The sequence below is a fragment of the Protopterus annectens genome, chromosome 2.part0, assembly GCF_019279795.1.
Source record: "Protopterus annectens isolate FY-2018-M chromosome 2.part0, PAN1.0, whole genome shotgun sequence".
Classification (NCBI taxonomy): Eukaryota; Metazoa; Chordata; order Ceratodontiformes; family Protopteridae; genus Protopterus; species Protopterus annectens.
The window spans coordinates 1674216636-1674239128 of NC_056728.1; the positions used below are offsets into that span (position 1 = coordinate 1674216636).

The 22493-nt window shown below is 42.1% G+C and overlaps 1 protein-coding gene across 1 annotated transcript in view; it reads right to left on the reverse strand.

Moving 5' to 3' along the window:
- The window catches only part of VPS13D (vacuolar protein sorting 13 homolog D), a 3321573-nt gene that overhangs the window by 2980779 nt on the left and 318301 nt on the right, over nucleotides 1-22493 (reverse strand). The window contains exon 10 of the mRNA XM_044060428.1: nucleotides 8392-8557. Within this exon, the coding sequence (XP_043916363.1) occupies nucleotides 8392-8557 (166 nt within the window). The remainder of the gene's footprint in view (nucleotides 1-8391; nucleotides 8558-22493) is intronic.

The following is a 22493-nucleotide window of genomic DNA, read 5'->3' on the forward strand; positions in this document are numbered from 1 at the left end:
CCTTGTTCTGTGGATTTGGATAAAACGTTGGCAGATGAATGGTTTGGTTAAGAGCCACACTGGACACCACTTTAGGCATAAATGTCAGGTTTGTCCAAAGAGAAACCCTGTCTGGATAAAACATGATAAAAGGTTCCACAGCCATGAGTGCCTGTAGCTCTGAAACTCATCTTGCAGAAGTTATTGCTCTGTTTTCCAAGATAAAAACTTTATATCAGCAGTAGCAGCTGGCTCAAAAGGAGGCATGGTTAGTTTTTCCAAGACATAGTTGAGGTCCCATGCAGGTATTGGTGATGATCTTGGAGGCCTTAAATTTTTGGCTCCTCTGAGGTACTGCTTTAATAAAGAATGAGAAAAGATTGGTGGCTCTGTATTGTAATGAGCCAAAATGGCAGAGGCATGAATTTTAATTGATGAAAAAGATGGGCCTTTGTCCAGCATCTCAGTTAAGTATCGCAAAATCTGAGGAATATTTGGTACAGCTGTATCAGTTCCTTGTGCCTGGTTCCAAGCACAGAATCTTTTCCATTTTCCAGCATAAGATTTTCTAGTAATAGGCCTTCTGGCTTCCAAAATGACATCCATCACAGCTTTACTGAGAGGTGTAAATTGTATGATTACATTATCCGCCATGCTGCAAGGTATAAAGTCCTGAGTTGGCTGTGCAGGATTTAATTGTTTTGCTGGGACAGTAAGTGGGGTATTTGAGGTAAGGTCCAAGCTGGGCATTGAGACAAATTCCTTAGGATTGGATACCAGTACTGACGGGGCTAGTCTGAGGCAATCAGTATCAGCTTTGGCTTCTCCTGTCTGACCATTAGGAGTACCTTGGGGAGGAGTGGCAGTGGTGGAAAGGCATATACTGATAGGTTTTTCCAGCTGAAAGAGAGGGTGTCCATTTTCCATGCTTGTCTGTGATAATTCCTTGTGCAGAATCTTTCTGGTTGGTAGTTGTGAGGGGAGGCAAATACATCTATGTCTGGGCATCCCCATTTCCTTGTTATCATGCTGAAGACTTGTGAATCCAGCTGCCACCTGTGGGGATCCATGAGGTTTCTGCTTAGTTCGTCTGCCAGAGTATTTTCCTTTCGTGGCAGGAATTGTGCCTGCAGATGTACTTGGTAAGTCAATGCTGTATCCTCCAAAGTCAGTCTGCAAAGGGGGTAAGAAAGTGTTCCCCCCTGCTTGTTTATATACCACATGACCATGGTGTTGTCTGTCTTTATCAGTAGTTGTCCCGGATGAAGTAGGTCCTTGAAGGCTGTCAGGGCATTTTGAACAGCTAGCATCTCTTTTTGATTGATATGTAGATGCATTTGGTTTGAGGACCATGTGCCCTGAATGCATCTTCCTGCCATGTGGGCCCCCCAGGCATAATCTGATGCATCCGTTGTCAGTGTCTGTCTGACTGGGGGTAATGTGAATGGCTGTCCCTTGTTGTGGTGACAAGCCTTTGCCCACAATTGAAACTCCTGTTGCAGGCAGGGAATGAGAGTAATCATTGTCTTCAGGCTGTGGCAATGTTGAGTCCAAACACTTTTTAGGTACCAGTAAAGTTTCCTCATATGCAGTCTTGCATATGGAATTAGTAGGATGCATGATGCCATGAAGCCCAAAGCCTCCAGAATTTTTCTTGCAGATAAATGGGCCTTTGTTGCCAACATCTTGAAATACGTAATCAGTTGCCTTTGTTTGTCTGGCGTGAGATAAGCCATCTGGGCAGTTGTATTTAAGCTTGCACCCAGGAATATTATCTCTTGAGAGGGTACTAGTTTTGATTTCTTTTCGTTGACTGTGTACCCTAGGCATGTTAGAAGTCTTTTCCCAAATGCCAGATTCTGTAAAAGAATGTCCTTTTTCTCTGCTTGAATTAGACAGTCGTCCAAGTAAGGATATATTTGTATTCCTCTTTGTCTGCAGAATGCAATTAATGGTGCCAGGCACTTTGTAAAGACCCTGAGCACAGTAGATAAGCCAAAGGGCAGTGCAGAGAACTGGTAATGCATTGAGCCAGCCTTGAATCTGAGGTATCTTCTGCATGATTGTCTGATTGGGACATGCAGTTATGCCTCTTTTAGGTCTAAAGTCACAAGCCAAGAATTCTTGCCCAGCATGGGCAGAAGCTGCTGCAAAGTTAACATTTTGAATTTTGGTATATCCAGAAATGTGTTGAGAATAGATAGGTCCAGTATTGGTCTCCAGGCCTTGTCCTTTCTGGGTACCAAGAAGAGTAGAGTAAAATCCTTGTCCCTGCTCATGCTCTGGTACTTGTTGAATGGCCCCCATGTCCATGAGGGATGAGACTTGTTTTTGTGCCTCTGCCCATTGATTTTTTGGCGGATCTGGCCAGCCGTTTGCCTTTGGCAAGGTATGGAAATGGAACTTGTAGCCTTGTGACACTATGTTTAGAACCCACTTGTCCTGGGTTATAATGTGCCAATTTTGAGAAAAAAGTGCTAATTTTCCCCCTAAGGGTGCTGCCAGGAGATAATTGCTTGGTCCAGGCAGAGGGAAGTCATTGGGACTGTTTCCAGTAAGGTTGTGATTTGTCTTCTCCAACTTTGGAGGTATTGCTTTGACCTGTATGAACCTTGCGCCTGGGATCTGCCTCTAGGGCGTCTGGATCTGCTCCTTTGAGGTCTGTCTGACACAGGAAAGGACCAATTTTCTGTAGGCCAGTGTCTACTAAATCTCGGTGGCTGTACTTGTAAAAAATCTTTGACAGTTTGCATAGATTTAGCTTTGTCATCCATTTTCTTTAACATCTCTTCTGCCTTAACACCAAACAAAGTATCATGCTGTAGAGGTGCATCTAATAATTTAACTTTCACATGATCAGGCAGATTTTGTTCCTTTAACCAAGCATGCCTCCTAATTACAGAACCCATAACTGCGACCCTGCAGGAGGCCTCCAAAGAATCAAAACCACATTGCAAAGTATGTTTTCCAACTTGTTCAGATGCATGCAATAAATCTTGCATTTCCTTGTTTTCTGCACATTCAGAGTTTAACAACATTTTTTGTTTAAGCAATGCCATGACATGTTGCTGATATTTGAGCATATGAAACTGACAGTTTAAGGCCCTTATAGCCAAGGTAGCAGATGTGTAAACCTTTTTTGCCCATCTATCCAGTGCCCTAGAATCTCTGTCAGAGGGGGTAGGGTTTTTTGCAGCAGAAGCCTTAACTCCTTTGGGACCCTGTGAAATAGTCTCTGGGTCTGCAGCAGGGTATTTAAAAAGGAATTTATGAGAGTCAGGAACCCTGTAATATCTATCAGGCTTAACAGGAGCTGGAGGTAAGGAGTCAGGGGTAAGACTAGACTCCTAAAACACATTATCTACAATGTCTAACACAGGTGGAATGGCTAGAGGCCTGTGTTGAAGAAGTAAAAGGAAATCTCTGAGCCTCTTTTTAGATTCTGAAAAATCTTGGCTCTCCCAGTGGAAATGCTCCCTCATGGTATGCAAGGTTTCCCCAAAATAATAGTCCTCTGGAGGAGAAGCTGAAGGTATAGATTCTTCAGCATCAGAATCCTCAGAGTGGGGGAAAGAGAATATTCTTGATCAGAAGAGGAATCAGAAGAAATAGAAACCTGATCTGAAGATTCATAGTCAGTCTCTTGCCTAGGCCTCTTATCAGGAGGGGGATAGGAACCCCTGATCAAGGTAATCAAGTCTTCGGCCATTTTGAGCATCTGTTTTTTGGGCATAGAGGCCTGTCCACGTGGCTCTTGAGTGTGTTTCTTTGCTTTAGAAGGTGCTTTAGTCTTTGCCTTTGAAGCTGAAGTCGGTTTAATGTAAAGATGTTTAGGTCTGAATACACCCTCAGAAGCCGGTGCCTGCTCAGCGGCTCCGGACCCATCTGAGGGAATAGTATCCGAGGCTCCAATACTTGAGTTTCCAGCGGCATGGCCACCTCCACGTGGGAGTTGGTAGTGGCCTGTGACTCTAAAGTAGCGGGTGTCAAGGGCTGCGAAAGCTCCTCACTGAGAACCAGCGACTGGCTTAGGAGAAGCTTCGTCGTTGGTTTTGGGCCTCGGTTGTTTATCTCTCTCCTTTTCTTTGCGTTTTTTGTGAACTCCGGTAGTCGGATGGCTATCCGATGACATTTCTGGATAATTAAACCAGCGTCCAAAATAGTTTAAAGTAAAATTATAAAGACGCTTAATAATGCGTTGGTTAAATCTAGCACAAAACCGACAACCAGAAACATTGCGATCAGGGCCTAGGCAAGTAATACAGTAAGAATGAAAGTCCTTATGAAGTATTTGCTTTCCACAAGAAATACAATTATTCACCTCTTCTGACATCGGTCTGGAGCAAGAAAAAAGTTTCCCCAACGGGGTACTTAGCTTTATTGAAGACTTCGGATCTGAAATTCAAACACGAAAATCTCAGGAGTCAGCCAACCGGCACTTGCGAACTGCTTCTGCTTTGGGCACCGCACAGCAAGAAAGACTGAAGAAAATGGCGTTGGCTGCTTCTTTTATACCCCTGACGTCAGGGAAGAGGCGACAGCAGCCGACGCAGGACCCAAGACTTTGGAATTCAGGCCGACTGAGGGCAACCTGCCAGCAGGATTACCCAAATGTACTGACTGCAACAGTGAAACACGAAGAACATCTGGGCTGTGTGCTATGCTTATAAAAATAATCCAAACCAAGGCATTATGCCTTATTAGTTTTCAGGAAGACCATAAAGTTGAAATTTCCATATGAAGAGTGCACATACCCGATTTGTGTGGGTTATAATTCAAAATTTCTTGAAACTGTGAAGTTAACAGACAAAATTAGTAGAAGTGTTATCAACACACTTTGATTAACATATCTGCATGGAATTCCAGATGTGGTAATATCATAAGACCATCTACAATACACAAGTAGAAGTTTCAAAAGAGTTTTGCAGCAGTGGAAGTTTCACATGATTGATACTAGTCCTAATTATCCACAATCTGACCGTCAAATCAAGAGGGCACAGTACGCTGACAAGAATTTATGAAGAAATTAAACAACATCAACAGTGACTGCTGCACAGGCTCATACTTAGCTATAATGGAATACAGAAATACTCAGCTGTAAGCTGAGGGTCTATTATCAACTCATCCATTAAAATGGCTGTGGACCGAATAGATTTCATACATCTACAACTTTACCTACACTTAAGAATCGACTCAATAAGTAAGAGTCTGAAACAAAACAAGTTTACAGAAAAAATTCCATTATGATCAGCATGCAAGATTTTCATTAAAAGAAAGATAAGGTGAGAATACAGCAGAATTCTAATAAAACAACTGGTAAGTGTTTTAAACAATGACATCTGCTAAGGTCACGTGTTTGTACTACAGACGGAAAACTGTTTAGAAGAATATGTAGCATATAAAGACTGTATATGGAGAAACCTCAGGTAGAGAAATACAAGCAGGTGTCTCAAGACTCGTTTCTAAACAAGTGTGTTAAACAGGAGAGTCCTGATGAGTTGCTGAGAGATCTGTCAACAGATGAAGTTTGTCGTACATCATCATTAGTTCTGCAGATCACAGAACGCCCTAAATATCTGAGATGTTCATGTCTGTTAAGAAAGCATGAAATTAAATGCTTTATTTGAAAACTGAAGTAGATTACTTCAATTGTTACTTTCCGACAGACCAAAAAGGGTCAGAAAAAACGGAATACCAGAAACAGATGACAACTTTGAAATGTTTAATTCCATTGTACTGTTTGAAGGTATTACTAAGCTAGATGTCTGGATGTGGTGGAAAGAATGGCAGCAAGCCCATGCAAAGGCTAAAACTCTCTCATCTAATTCCCCATTGGTCATGTTCATAGGTTACTGAATATGGCTTTGTATTTGCTGGGAATGACTGCTATTTGAAAGTTTAAAGAAAGCTTTTTTCATCTGAAAGTAATATCTGCTTAAAATGTAATTAACAGAGTCTACCTCAAAAGCTGGGGAAATCATTTGCTTAAGAAAACAGGGAAATGTAACATATTTGTGTGTCTTTAAAGGCTGGCAGTTAGCTTCCTTTTAAGTCTCATATGTGCCATCCTGGGGTCTGGGTTTCCTGTAGACTGTCACAAAATGAAACTAAACCCGATAAGTTGACAGCACTGGAGCTTGTGTCTCATATTGTTATTCATATAATTGAATACCAAATGTTACAAGTGAAACACCATAGTACTTGACAAATCAAAGCTTGAAACTCAGAAGTCTACATAGCTGGTGTAATAACTACCAGGAACAAAGTCTTTCAGGAAAAAACATGGAAGACTGAGCACGCCGACTATGAAATTCAAGTGCCAAGAAGAACAGTCTGTACATAGAAGAACATGAAAAGCCCTCATTCAAAAATGTTTAATTAGGATGAGCCAGAAAACTATCCTCCACAGGTTGGAAAGTATTAAGACTGTTGATACGTATACATCAAATGCGGACCAACAAAGAGGTAGGTTGAACAAATGTCTGAAGCAAGTCATACAGGCCTAAAGTTAAAAGACTGACTATGCTGACCAGGCCTTACAAGGAAGTTCTGGTTTTCCATGTCTGTTCGTCTTCCAGAGTTAACACATACAACAATAACTGAAGTGCTAGGGCTACTGAGAAAACTGTTACTGCTTAGAAATAAAGTTAAAGTTCTTTTCTTTTACAGAAATAGTTGTAGTACAATCTGAAGAATTTAAATTTTTTGGAGACTAGGGTGAAGTCATAGAACAAGTTTTGAACTACACGGTGCAGCTCACAGATTGTTGAAGAAACTGCCCTATTCATGGGCCAGAAGAAGGCAAAGAAGAGATCTTGCTGTGACTGCTGCAAACTTGCAGTCTGTTGTAAAAATGGCATTTAGGGATTTGCAAAGGGCACAGAATTGATCTTATTGCAACTGGTGCCGTCTACAGTTTGCGGGAAAAAAGCTCATTTTTAGGACTAGGCAAGGAAACAACAGGTCCTACTGTGATCTGTAAAGCTTACAGTTTGCTGAATAAAATTGCTTTTGTGGGGGCTGGAAGATATTACAGAAAAGGTTCCAGTACAACTGATGTAGCTAGCAGCGTGATAAAGAAACTGGCTTGTCTTGCACTGGTAACTGGAATACTGAATGGTTCATGATGGGGTCAGTACAACTTACAGATTGATAATAAATTATGGAGGGGGGGGGGGAACCAGGAGACAGAAAAAAAAAACAGGTCTTGGTGTGATATGCCCAACTTCAAAAAAAGGAGAAGGTGAGAACTTATATTTCTTATACAAATGTGTACAACTCCTGCACCTGTAAAGATCAGATTTCTGTGTACACTTGTTCAAACTATCAACTGTAAAAATGGAACACTTCTTAATGAAAACATCTCCTACATAGCTGGAGGCAGATGAACAAACGCAGTGTAATACAAGAAAGCTGTACTGTTACATGGCACCAGGCCTACAAATCCCAAGATACAGAAAAAAACATATACAGTATTTGGTTGAAAATTAATTTACCTTAATTAGGCTAATTTCCCTTAATATGGTGTGATCTCAAAGTTGATTTTTTTTAGGAGAGGAGGAGGGGGACAGTGAAGTCCCCAACATTAAGGTAGGGGAGTTTGCCCCCCATTAATACCAGTGGTTGTAGCAAACACAAACTAAGAAACGAAAATGAACATACTAAACCCACTTGTCAGCAGAAAATACAGAACAGCAAGCCACAGCAACTTCGAATAAGGCAAAAGTATTTGATATTTTAAGGCAAAAGTATTTAATATTGAGCACTTTTCGTCACCACTATTAAGCAATTTCTTCAGAAAAAACTTGTTCCATACAAGATACTGTCATTTAAAAGGGCATACTCCTCCCTGATCAATTATATTAAAAATACAATAAAAAACAATGATTTTAAGTAACAGTTCCAATAGGATTGTATTTTTAATATAATGGATCAGGGAGGAGTATGCCCTTTTAAATGATTTAGGATGTGGAGGTATGGTTCATCATGCGACTTCCACCCATTATTTTTAAATGACAGTATCTTGTATGGAACAAGTTTTTTCTGAAGAAGTTGCTTAATAGTGGCGACGAAAAGTGCTCAATATTAAATACTTTTGACTTAAAATATCAAATACTTTTGCCTTATTCAAAGTTGCTGTGGCTTGCTGTTCTGTATTTTTTGCTGACAAGTGGGTTTAGCACCAGTGGTTGTCTTTTATTCACTTTTTCTCTCCATTTTCAGAGAAGTAACTCGGACAAAACAGTCAATTTCATAACCCATATCAAGCAAACACAGCACAGAACAGTACAACTAATGAAAAGGTTCTGTTCAGTCAGGTAAACAGATAGTAATGACAATGCAATTTAATTTTTAATTGACCTTAATCATGAAATGTGATTACCAACTTAAAAAATACAAACATCTACTTACCAAAGCCTCAAAAGAAAGTGTTCCTAGAAGTTTATGGTAATATTTGCATGTGTAAAAAACAGCATCACGAGCTCGGTGTAGTGCAAAACCCCAATTTGAGCGATGTCTTTGCTCTCGGATTTCTGCAAGATGAGCATTGAGGGCAAAGTGCCACCATTCACGACAGCTACAATTAGATGGAGATTTGGTGAGGGAAGAATGGACAGTATCTGGATTTGCAAAGGTTTATGATGCCTACGTCATCTTCTGGATTATATCATATGTAAAAAGTAGTATATGAATCCACTAGCAACACTTGTCTACAAAGCCACTAACTTAAATTAATTTAGATTTAGTTTGTTTAGTAACCAAACAGTGGAGTTTCCCTCCTTATAACGCAATCTAATTTTGCAGAAGTCAAAACATCCATCTCTCACTACAACAAACACTAAACCCAAACACAAGGTGCTAAAAAATGAACAAACAATTTAGCACTTTCAACCAATCTATCATAAACACCGGACTTCATCAGAATACAATCATTTCATTCACCTTCCAAATTTATATGCATGCTGTGATGATAGGGGGTACTGTCCGTAAATAATTATATGTCATTTGTCAATATCAAACTAATTTATACAAGATGCTTAATTTACAAATGTATTAGAACTGTATGCCATGTTCATAGGTTCACAGGTTCATAGGTAGGTACTAGGCTATTGGCCCAAGGGCCTATGTAAGCCTAGCCAACAAGGTTCCCTGGCTTACGCCACCCAAGTTATTTTCCTGTGCCACTGTCGAGCAGAGACACAGAAGTGACGGGGTGTATTTCCTATTTCCCATCCACTCATCAAGATTTTTCTTGAAGAGTGCTAATGAAGAACTTTGCTCGACATAGATGGGTAGCCTGTTCCAGAGTATGGGAAGTCTCTGGGACAGGACTCTATCCCTGCATGTCCTGTTTATTGTGGTGACAAGGTTTTGGTCTCTAGAGCGTGTAGCTCGGAGGGATTGGGATTTCTTTAGGAGTAGCATGTCCAACAGCTGTGGGTTTGGCATAACTTTATATGTTAGGCAGAGATCACCTCGGAGTAGGCGATATGCTACGGAGTAAAGCTGGAGTTTTTTGAGACGGTCAGTGTAGGACATTTGTTTGAGGCCAGTAATCCTCTTTGTGAGGTACTTCTGTGGCCTTTCCAGCTGCTGCAGATGTCTTGTGAGGTACATTCCAAATGGGGCATTGTACTCTATAATGGGTCTAATGAGTGTCGAGTAGAGGGGAACAATGACCTCTTTTTTCCTGGATGAGAACCCTTTTATGATGAGGTATGCCACATAGGACTTCCTGACTAATGTGGCAATGTGACTATCAAAGGAGAGACTACTGTCCACCTGGGTCCCAAGGTCTCATCACACTTTCGGTGTTAAGTAGATTGCTGCCTATGTGGTAGTTCATGGGTTCAGAGCTTTTACCAAAGGGGATGACACTGCACTTTTTGGCACTAAGCTTGAGGCCATGGCTCTGACACCAGGCATCTGTCTCAGTGAGGCCCTTCTGTGGGATGTCCACATCATTTGGGGACTTGACTATGGCTCCTAGTTTGCAGTCATCTGCAAACTTCATTAGCCAGAGGCCTTCTGTGTTAGCCTGTACTTCAGAGAAGTAGATACCAAACAGGAGAGGTCCCAGGACTGAACCCTGTGGTACTCCACTAGTCACTGGTTTGAGGTCAGATTTGGAGTCTGCAACTTTTACAGTCTGGGTTCTGTCAGTGAGCCAGTTGGCAACCCATCTTGTGACGTAGGGATTTATACCTAGTTTAGTGAGTTTAGCTATAATTACAGAAAGGGGAATGGTGTTGAAAGCCTTGGCGAGGTCAAGATATGCTGTGTGAACCTCCTTACCCTCATCTACGGCTTTGTTGACTGCCTCAAAGAAGTAGATCAGGTTCAGGAGGCATGATCTGCCTTTCACAAACCCGAACTACGTGGGATCCAGAGTTTGGAGGTTACCAATGTCTTTGTTTATGAGTTCCATGATGATACTTTTCATGGCCTTGCAGACCAGGCTCATCAGGCTAATAGGGCGATAGTTCCCGGGATCAGTGGTGGCTCCCCCTTTGTGGAGTGGGATAACTGCTGCTGTGCACCATTCAGTGGGCACAAAAACTGAGGTGAGGCTATTATTGAACATGGTGCTTAGGTGGAGAGCCAGTTCGTTCTGAAGTTCGTGTAAAACACAGACTGGGATGTTGTCCAGTCCCATGGATGCTGTGTTTTTGGCTTTAGAGAGTGCAGCTTTTACCTGAGTAGTTGTGATTACAGGGACTCTGCATTCTTCCTGTATAGATATGGGCCCTTTAGGGAGTGTGGGGGGGGGGGGGTAAACTTAGCACTGAACCTATCTGCCAGGATGTTGTCAATATCAGCTGGTTCAGTAATTGTTGTGCTGTTGTGCTGTAACTCAGAGCAGATCTGGGTGTTGCCATCGAGATTCTTGACATACCTATAGAATGCTTTGTGGTTGTCCTTAGAATTAGTGGCGATTTTGTTTTTGTAGCTAGCTTTGGAGGATCTTATAAGGGATCTCAGCTTCTTACTGAGGCTGACCATGGGCTCCACTCATGGGATTTTACTCTCTTTTGCAACAGTTTCTTTCTTATGTTATGTTATTGTTTATGGCAGGGGACCACCAGATAGGCTTCCTTTTTTTGGAGGAAAGCGTCTTGGTTCTGTTTGGGATAGCACGATCCATGCACTCGTGTAAGTGCTTACACAGTGCATTTGTGCAGGATTCAGCAGGTGTAACTGTACTTTCTATCTGCATGGGTGTCATGAAGTTCTGTTTTAAGAAGCATGAAGTTGGCTTTGGAGAATTTTTTTTACTGTGGTCTCCTTAATGGGGGTGGGGGCAGGATGTGGATATCAAGAGTGATTAGCTTATGGTCAGATCGGACCAACAAGGAGTTGACTTCAGGTGTGGAACACCGGTCACTCATGTTGGTAATGACTAGGTCTAGGATATTGTTGCCCCTGGTAGGGGTGTGGATAAGTTTATCCAGGGCATTGGAGTTTATGAATTCCAGAAAGCGTTGAGCTAAGGAGTTGGTACACAAGTAGTTTTCCCAGTTAATGGTGGGGTAGTTGAAGTCACCCATTATTAGGGCGTTTGGTTAAATCCTAATATTTTCCAGCACATCAAGAAAAGAGGAGTGGGAATCCTGGGGCATGGTGGCAGATCTGTAGCAAGCTACAATTTGGAATGCAGTTTTGCCCAGAGTTAGTTGCACTTGGATAACCTCGGATGCATTATACTGAGCAACTAGCCTGGAGGTGTGGATATCCTTAATGAATATGGACACACTTCCGCCTATGTTGTTTCGGTCCAGGTTACATGGCCAAAAAGCATGGTATGAGTTATAGCCTGGTAGTGCAGGGGTGCTCTCTGGAGCCTTGAACCAGGTCTCAGTCACTGCACAGATATCGATGTTCCCCACTTTAAGGAGTGCCTCGAGTGAGTGCATTTTGAGATTTAGGCTTCTCGCATTGAGTAGCATTACCCTCAGTTTTTGCTTGCCTGTTCCTGTTACTTTGGTGAATTTGTCATTTGAATCTTGCCTAAAACAGGCACTACAGGAGTGGCAAGGGCCTTAGCCAGTATCCGGAATCCGAGGGGCGACAGGTGCAAGCATCGTGGTCTGTCGACCGTGTCATCCCAAGCAGACAGATACTGGATCCCCTTAGAATGACACCAGACGCTTAGCCAATTGTTGAAGTCAATCATTTTGTCCTTGTACTGCGGTATCATTCTGTGAGATGGCAGAATGCTACTCAGGGCTAGGGTTATACCTAACCTGGGCTACAAGATCGGAGAGCTCTTCCATGTCTCTTTTCATGTAGTCCAGGGAGGTACATCTCAGGTCATTCACACCAACATGGACAATGACAAAGTCATATTTGTACTTGTTGTGGAGTGACCTGAGTGCGTGGGTTATGTGGAGGATCCTGGCACCCAACAGGCAGCTGACATTAACCTTCTCCTTGTTTAGCCTGGTGAGTGGGACATCAGTGTGCCTGACTATATAGGCACCTATGACTAGTGTGTTGGGTACGTTGTTTTGCCTTACTGGCTGTGGTTAAGTGGCACACTGAGTCTGTGGGCTGTGTGCCATTTGGGTTGTGTTGGGGGATGGAGGTTGCTTGCATTTCTGCTTTGGAGGTCTCAGCTGCTTAGACAAATTATTATTGAGAGCCTCCGTGAATGTTTTTTATAGGTTCACAGGTAGGTAGCTTAGCCAAACAGTACCCTGGCTTTTGCCACCCAAGAAAATTATTTTTCTATGCCTCTGTCAAGCAGAGCCACAGAAGTGATCCCCAGGGTGAATTTCCTATCTCCCAACCAATCATAAAGATTTTTCTTGAAGAGTGCTAATGAGGAGCTTTGTTTGACATAGATAGGTAGTTCGTTCCAGAGTATGGGAAGTCTCTGATATGAATCCATCACTCCAGCATGCTCTGTTTATTGTGGTGACATGGTTTAGGTCCCTAGAGCATGTAGCTCAGAGGGATTGGGATTTCTTTACATGGAACATGTCCAACAGCTCTGGGTTTGGCATAGCTTTGTATGTTAGGCAGAGATCGCCTCTGAGTAGGCGATATGCGATGGAGTAAAGCTAAAGTTTTTTGAGACAGTCTGCGTAGGGCATCTGTTTGAGGCCGGTAATCCTCTTTGTGAGGTATTTCTGTGGTCTTTCCAGTTGTTGTAGATGTCTTGTGAGGTACATACCAAAAGGGGCGTTGTACTCTATAATAGGTCTAATGAGTGATGAGTAGAGGGGAACAATGACCTCTTTTTTCCTGGATGAGAAACCTTTTGTGATGAGGTGTGCCACATAGAAGGATTTCCTGACTACTGCGGCGATGTGATTATGAAAGGAGAGACTACTGTCCACCTGTGTCCCAAGGTCTTTTATCACACTTTTGGTGTTAAGTAGACTACCGCCTATGTGGTAGTTCATGGGTACAGAGTTTTTACCAAAAGGGATGACAATGCACTTTTTGGCAATGAGCTTGAGGCCATGGCTTTGACAGCAGGCATCTGTCTCAGTGACACCCTTTTGTAGGATGTCCACATCGTTAGGAGATTTGATTATGGCTCCTAGTTTGCTGTCGTCTGCAAACTTTGTTAGCCAAAGACCTTCTGTGTTAGCGTGTACTTTAGAGAAGTAGATACCAAACAGGAGAGGACCTAGGACAGAACCATGTGGTACTCCACTTGTCACTGGTCTGAAGTTGGATTTAGAGTCTGCTACTTTCACAGTGTGTGGGTTCGGTCAGTGAGCCAGTTGGCAACCCATCTTGTGACATAGGGATTTATCCCTAGTTTAGTGAGTTTGTCTATAATTCCAGAGTGGGGGATGGTGTTGAAAGCCTTGGCGAGATCTAGATAGGCTGTGTGTACCACCTTACCCTCATCTACAGCTTTGGTGACCACTTCAAAGAAGTCTATCAGGTTTAGGAGACATGACCTCCCTTTTACAAACCTGAACTGGGTAGGGTCCAGAGTTTGGAGATTACCAATGTCATTGTTTATAAGTTCCATGATGATAAACTCCATAGCCTTGCAGATCAGGCTAATGGGGCGGTAGTTCCCGGGGTCCGTGTTGGCTCTCCCTTTGTGGAGTGGGATAACTGTTGCTGAGCGCCATTCAGTGGGCACAAAGCCTGAGGTAAGGCTATGATTGAACATGGTCCTTAGGTGGGATGCCAGTTTGTTCTGTAGTTCATGTAAAGTGCTTGTGTATCAACAGTGCGCCCTACTGGAGAGAACAGAAATGTACATGCACTATTGTAACTGTTTAAATGTATATGTTTTAACAGAGAAAACTGGAAGACAGGAAGTTAACTTCAGTCCAGCAAACTAAAATATATCTGAAATTAAATCACTTTATGGGCTAGGCCATAAAAATGCCATATCACAGGTTTCAATGCAGCCAGACACACAAAGTCTGTACTGGGAAGCTTTCTGCCATTGGGGTGAACTAATTACTACTCTGGAAGCGTGGAGGTATGAAACTGTTTTATGACTTCCAGCAACTGCCACAGATCTCAGCAAAAGCCCTTGTGTGTGTATTTTTACAGGTAGGTGTTAAATCCTGCCAGCTTCCAGCAATGGGGGTTTGCATGGAAACTAGAAGTCAGATGACCAGAAGTGATGTCATTCTGCAAGCTATGCCAGAAGTAATATTTTAGATATTATTTTGAGAAGTCTCTTAGTGAGACAGAGTATTCTGTTTGGGGTCTTACTAGAGAGACTGCACATGTATGTCATCTTGCCTTGCCCCAGTAAGTTATTACGGAATAGCAGAATTCTAGACTCAGTCAAGAATATAGTGAAGCTTAGTTTAGATACTGTTTTTCTTAATTTGTCTGAGTCTGTCCTTCAATGTTATTTTAAATATTTCCTGTGATTTTGAACTCTGATGTCACTGTGAACAGACATTTAGTATTGTCTTGTTATTTTATTACTTATTATTAAATGTATTTAAATCTTTCATTATGGCTGACTTTTGTAGAGATATTTAAGTTTTGAGGGTATGTGAATATTTATTTGATGATATTGTGTGGGCCACTCCTAACAACCCTGCTCTTAGTCAAACTATTTGTATTAGTATTAATTGGACACCCTTTGTTAAGGGCCTTAAAGCAGCTGGCGATGGGTTCTGGTGGCAGTGATAACTACCTTAGAGTCTGAGGAAAAGGGGGCATAGCTAGTAAACCTGTGCCAGCCTTTCCCAGGAGTGTGTGTGTGCATGTGTGTGTGTCTGTAAATCAAATCTCAAAGACTGTGTGTGTCAGCTACTTGGGCAGGGACATGAAGCACTGGTTGGAAATAGAGTGTGCTGGAGAACTTGGCTTGGAACCCTGGCTAAGGCCTCAACTCTGGGGAGTCTTGTAAACAGCCCATGGACTGACTGTGTTCCCTGTGTGCTCTTAAGGGAAATTCTGCATGATTGTGCTTGATGCAGAGAGCTGCATCTGAAGACAGTGTGTGTGTACCTGTTATCCTTCCAGTGAACGTTCCCTAAAGGTATCAGTGGTGAGGATTGAGGCTCCTTGATTACTGGCACAGAGGTGGGGCATCACACATGCGTATATCACATGACTAAACGATGTGACAACACATTAAGAACTTTGAATAAGATTAAAAGCATACAATGAAAAGTAAATGGAATAAGTTTGTTTTAGTGAAGGTTTTGTTTTACACCACTGCTGGTTTTGTGTTATCATACAGACTGTATGATCAAGTATGAAACAAGAGAAAGATCACAATGTTCTTTAATGTAATCAAGCAATACACTAGAAAAGATACAGCACCCTACCCCACTGTGTATATTGTTACAGCACCCTTTACTCACACAGTGTAAAAAAACGATTCCCCAACAAACAGCTTCTCATCACTTTAGCAGCTCAAACACAGGCCTAGACATCCATTCTCACCTACTAACATCTTCCCTTTTGTCTGCTATTTAATGCACCACTCCTTAGGTAGGTGCAGAAAGTATAACTATGAGATGAACTTACTAAAAACAGTACATGTAATAATAAAAGGATCACTGCTGCTGCAGTGTAATTCATCACAATTGGGAATTAGCTGCAGGGGGATGTTTGTCCATTTGGCCAGACTTCAACAGCTTCAGATGTCTCAGAGCAAAGCTAAGCCTATATTCGCTTGATGAATTGTGTGTTATTAAAACTTGATGAGGGTTTAGGTTTTTGCACTCATCAAAAGCATAACTCTGCTTACACTAGTAATAGACCAGGCATTAGGCAAATATCAATTACGGCAAATAGAAGTATCATCATCTCTTTTGTAAAAAAAAAAAATACCTTTATCAAGATATCCCTTAAGTTCGGCACAAATACATTAACAGAAAAGAAAATCAGACCATATTTTGCACACACATCATACATTTCAAGTTCTTTCTTTATAACAATTGTCTTTCAGTCCAGCATTACATAAATTACCCAATATATGCCTTCTCTTAAACCACAATCCTACTCCTGAACATTATTCTGTGTGCATTGTTCCCACAAATTCCATTTACTTCTATGCAATTTGTTCCTTCCCTTTTTCAAGGATCCCACTTCCAGTTATTTTATCTCTTTTACAATACTCAAAACTTCAAATTCAGTTAGTTTAGATTTTGATTTCCATTTTCGTCAAGGCCTTACTATATCTAGGTAATTCAGATCCTCATGTCCAAGCTCAAAATAATAATTTCCTTGCAGCCATCTGCACTCCCAATATTTCTGACACGGTTCTCTGTATGGATATTTTTTTTAATCTGCCAACTTGTGACACTCTCAGAAAACAGATTTTCCATCACACATCCAACATTTGCTATCTACGCAAGGAAGAATTCTTTAAAGCTTACCTGAGGCATAGAAATAACCACAAAAATCCTAAACCTTCTGGACTTTGTTGCATGTTTGGGAGCCATATATACGTCTTCCAATTGTTCCCTTGTAAACTGCTTTTCCATTCTCTTTCTTCCCAGTCTTTTCCAATCTCTTCTGATTGATTCTTACAGTTGTCATAGCCTCTATGTGCAATCAAAACTTTTTCTTGGCCTCATTCCTCTATATTCCCCTTTTCCTCTCTAGTTATCTGCATCCAATACCACGGTTCCTTTGTCATTTTCATCCAGTAAATTCTAGTTCCCTCTTTCTTATTTTCTGTACCCCTACTTACAATCATCCATATTAGCAACATCTTCTTTCTCCATTCATGTGTTGGCTTGTTTTTTTTTTTGAATACGTTCTGCAACTTTATGGCTATAATATTCCCTATGCTTGTTGTTATTCTCTGAGTATTTGCATCCAAAACCCAGCTCTTTCCTTATTTCTGGAAAACCTTCACCCACGTGCTTTATCATCATCCCTTTCTACTTTGAACTATAATCTTCAGTTTGTGTTATGTATCTGAGCCTTAACTGCGCAGCTCTACAAATATTCCTTTAAATCAGACAGCCCTAAACCACCTTGTTTGAATGGGAGGATCAACCTATCCCACTTAACTTTTGTCCTCTTTCCCACCCAGCTAAATTCCTTAAACTATTTACTAATTGTAGTTCACAATTTTTCTTCTGGTTGATAAAAATATGCCTGGCCTGCTTATAAAATTAAAAGTTATGCACTTACCATAACTATGCATCTGTGTTGTCCATTTTCATTTTTCCTCAATGAAAGGGTCTCAGATCCAACCTCTAATCCAGCTCAGCCGCATTTCTTTCATTCCCTTGGATCCAACTCTCGCACTCTTCCCTTTACTGATAATGCACCACAACCCTGCATTACCTCAGATTGAGTTTGCTGGTCTATCAGAAAAAAAAACAGGTTATAGCTCACAAAGAATAAAGACAGAAAACAGGAACAGTGGTTCCAATATTTCTATGAGGTCACTCCCAAACCGGGGTGGGGTAGTCGAAGAGGAATTAAAATGGACAACACAGATGCATAGTTATGGTGGCTACATAACTTTTAAATTTGATGTTGTCATTTTCATTTATTCCTCAATGAATGGGACAGAGTCCCCAGCTACGATGACCTTTGGTGGCCCCCATGGAAGGATGTTCCAGAGTACAGCAGAACCAAAGGCAGCTCTGCTTCTGGAGATGAGACTCAACTTGTTGTGAGCAATACATGTATGAGCACTAGACCATTAATATAAGCTCTGGTCCAGAAAGCACATGAAGTAGCCATGCATCTAGTGGAATGAGCTTTTGAAGGTCTTGGCAAGGCAAACCTCATTGAGAATAAATATATGAAAAAGCAATCGGTTAACCATTTAGCTAAGGTAAATTAAAAACTGTTTTTCCCATCTAATGGGGGTAAAGGTGATGAACAACTGGTCAGTTTTTCTAAAATTCTTCATCCTATGAAGATAAAAACAAAGCTGTCTTTGTACATCTAACGTACAACTAAGATGTGAAGCATACATTTTCCTTATTAGAAGAATTTGGAAAGAACACAGGTAAATCGACCACTTGACTGATGTTTGCTCAAAAGCTCCTTTGGGCAGAAAAGGACTAGTATGTAAAGTGACCCTCTCTCTTTGTGGAATATCAAGTAAGGTGATTTCTGATAAGAGTGTTTGGAGTTCAGAAACTTGCCTAGCTGAGGTGATGGCCACTAAGAAGATTGTCTCCCAAGAAAGAAACTTGAGATCAGACTTGACTGAAGACTCAAAAGGAGGCTGAGTCAAACTCTGCAACAAAAGTGTAAGCTCCCATGGTGGAGTAGGATCTTTAATCGAGGGTCTAAGCAAAAAGGCACCTTTGAAAGGCTTTGCATAACTTGGAGGAAGCTAGAGGGAAAGCATCATCTCCAGTGTGATAATTGGAGATTGCTACTAGATGAACTTTGATGTTGTAAAAACTAGTTCCTTCTTAAAAAAAAACGATGCAAGAAAATCTAAAACAGCAGGAATAGGTTCAGTAAATGGACCTAATTCTTTCTGATAGGGCCCACAAGAAAAATCTCTTCCGTTTACTCTTATACACTTTTCTAGTGGAGGCTTTCTGGGATGATATCAAAATCTGGTGGACCGGGAAAGAAAGTCTGGTCTGTCTAGCTATCACTGAAATTGGAGAAACCATGTGGTCAACCTGGGTCCTGGAATGTCCAGGTCAGCCATTCCTGTGGGATGGGTGATCAGATCTGGAGAAGAAGCTAGTGTCCAAGGTGGACAAATGAGATGAACCCAAAGGAAGGGGAACCACACTTGATGAGGCCAAAAGGGGCAATGAGGATAAACTTGCTCTTCTACCGGGGTGCTTTTTGCAGAAATGTGGGAATTAGAGGTAATGGGAGGGTAAGCATAAAGGAGAACGGAGGAACAAAAATGGACCAGAGCATCTCACGGTGACTCCCCCAGGGGTGGATTAGGGCAAAGAAAGTACAGTTTTGTACCTACCATACATGTAGATGTTCGAGTGCTAATACAGCTGCAGTCATAACAGATGGGTTCTCCTGCCGTCAGGCGGGTCTCGGTCGGCCGAATTCCAAAGTCTAGGTCCGGCGTCGGATGTCGTCGCTTCTTCCCTGACGTCAGTGCGACAGGGGTATAAAAGAACCAGCCGACGCCATTTTCTTCTGTTTTTCTTGCCCCAGATGTCAGGTGCCCCCAGAAGGAAGGCAATACATAAATTTATGTAATAATGCAATGCAATATAATCAAAAAACAGTAGTTGCAAGCAAATACACCATAAAAGAATACCCCAATCAGGTTGTATGAGGAGGTGTTAGCCATTAGGCCTGTCCCAAGAGGGGAAGGAGGGAGGGAAACCTGGACTGCAGCTGTATTAGCACTCGAACATCTACATTTATGGTAGGTACAAAACTGTACTATGTTCATCATGCATACAGCTGCAGTCATAACAGATGGGTAGAATCCCAAAGCTAAAAAAGGGGTGGTAGGCACTAGGTGGAGCTAGGAGGAGCCAGGATGCCCTGCAAGACTGCAGTGGCAAAGCCTGCTCTAGATTTGGAGTATAATGGTAGGTGATAGTGCTTGGAGAAAGTATGTACAGAACTCCAAGTGGCTGCTTCCAAAATATCTTTGGTAGGAACCCCCCTGAGGAAATCTGCAGAGGTAGCTGTGGCCCTTGTGGAGTGAGATCTGATGCCTGCAGGTACAGTTTTACCATGAAAAGAGTAACAAAAGCGTATGCAGTGGGCTATCCATTTTGAGATTGTCTGTTTGGAAATAGGCTTCCCTTGAGCTCCTGTAGCATAGGACACAAAGAGTTGCTCTGACTTTCTGAAAGGCTTTGTTCTGTCCAAATAATAACGTAGCTGTCTGTGAATGTCCAAGGAATGTAGTAGTCTCTCCCCTTTGTTTTGAGGATTAGGGTAAAAGGTAGGTAAGTGGATAGCCTGATTCAAGGCTACCCTGGATACTACCTTTGGCATAAAGGAGGGATTGGTTCGTAAGGAAACTCTGTCCTGATGGAAAATGATGAAAGGCTGTACAGCCATGAGGGCTTGTAGTTCCGAAACCCTGCGAGCTGAGGTGATAGCCAGAAGGAAGGCTGTTTTCCAGGACAAATATTGCAGTTCTGTTGAAGCAGCTGGCTCAAAAGGAGGCAAGGTCAGTTTTTCTAGAATGAAATTGAGGTCCCAAGCAGGTACTGGTTGTTTCCTTGGGAGTTTTATATTCTTAGCCCCTCTGAGGAACTGTCTTAAGAGGGGGTGAGAGAATAAAGGAGGATCAGTGCTGTATTCTGCAGAAATGGCTGAGGCATGGATTTTGATGGAGGAGAAAGGAAGTCCACTGCTTAGCATCTCAGCTAGGTACTGTAATATTTGAGGTAAATTCAGTATTCCAGGATTCTGACCCTTTTTCTGATTCCAGGCACAAAACCGTTTCCATTTTGCGGAGTAGGCTTTTCTAGTAGAAGGCCTTCTGGCCTCCAAAATGACATCCTGCACCTCTACTTGGAGAGTAGGGTCTGTTGTGAATTTAAGGAATCTTCCATGTGGCTAGATTGAGTGTTTTCAGCTGACTGTGAAGAGTTTTGAAGTTGTGCTGAGTCAGTAGAAGAGGCATTAGAGGCAGGATCCATGGTGGGGAATGCGTCAGGCTCCTCAGGAGTGGGTACCAGTGTTGTCTTGGCCAGTCTGGAGCAATGAGAATCATCTTTGGTCTGTCTGCTCTGGTTTTTAATAGAACTTTGGGCAGCAGAGGAAGAGGTGGAAAGGCATAAGCTGTCATTGTTGTCCAACTGAAAGAGAGTGTGTCCACTTTCCAGGCCTGTGGATGAAAGGTCCTTGAGCAGAATTTTGTCAATTGGCGATTTCTGTGGGTGGCAAAGAGATCTATGTCTGGCCTTCCCCATGCTTGTATTATCTTTGTAAAAACTTGAGGATGCAACTTCCATTCGTGTGGATCTGTCATATTTCTGCTTAGGTTGTCTGCCAGCGTGTTTTCCTTGCCTGGCAGGTACTGTGCTTGAAGTTCGATTTGTAATTCCAGAGCCATGTTCCAAAGAGACATGGCTAGCCTGCATAGGGGATATGAATGGGTTCCTCCCCGTTTGTTTATGTACCACATCACTGTGGTGTTGTCTGTCCTTATCAAAAGCTGGCCTAGATGCAGTAGGTCTTTGAAAGCCATAATAGCATTTATTACTGCTAGCATTTCCTTTTGATTGATGTGTAGGTGCTTTTCTTTTTGGGGCCATTTGCCCTGAATGCACCGATCTGTCATGTGCGCCCCCCAGGCGTAGTCCGAGGCGTCTGTTGTGATGACTTGATTTGCTTGAGGCTTGCAGAATGGGAGACCTGTGTTTCTTTGGCATGCTTGAGCCCACCACAGAAATTCCTTTTGAAGACATGGAATCAGTGGTATAATTGTTTCCAAACTGTGGCTGTGTTGAGACCATAGGTTTTTTAGGTACCATTGAAGTTTCCTCATATGCAGCTTTGCACATGGGATTAGCAGGATGCAAGATGCCATGAATCCCAGAGCCTGCAGGATTTTTCTTGCAGTCAGCCTGGTGAAGGTTGCCAGTTTTCTGAAGTATTGAGTTAGTTGCCCTTGTTTCTCTGGCGTGAGGTAGGCCATCTGGGTATTTGTATTCAAGCTGGCACCCAGGAAAATTATTGTTTGAGAGGGTAGTAGCCTTGATTTCTTTTTGTTGACTGTGTATCCCAGAGAATTCAACAACATTATTACAAACGCCAGATGTTTCAGAAGTATGTGCTTGCTGTCCGCTTGGATCAGGCAGTCGTCCAAATATGGGTATATTTGTATCCCTTGAAGTCTGCAGTAGGCAATTACTGATGCCAGGCATTTCGTGAACACTCTGGGCGCAGTAGATAAGCCAAAGGGCAATGCAGAGAATTGATAATGGGTTGAACCTGCAAGAAATCTGAGGTATCTTCTGCAATCTTGCCTGATTGCGACATGCAGGTATGCCTCCTTGAGGTCAAATGTTACCAGCCAAGACTCCTTGCCCAGCATGGGAAGAAGCTGCTGTAATGTGAGCATCTTGAATTTTGGCACGAGTAAAAATGTGTTTAGGATGGATAGGTCCAAAATAGGTCTCCAATCTTTG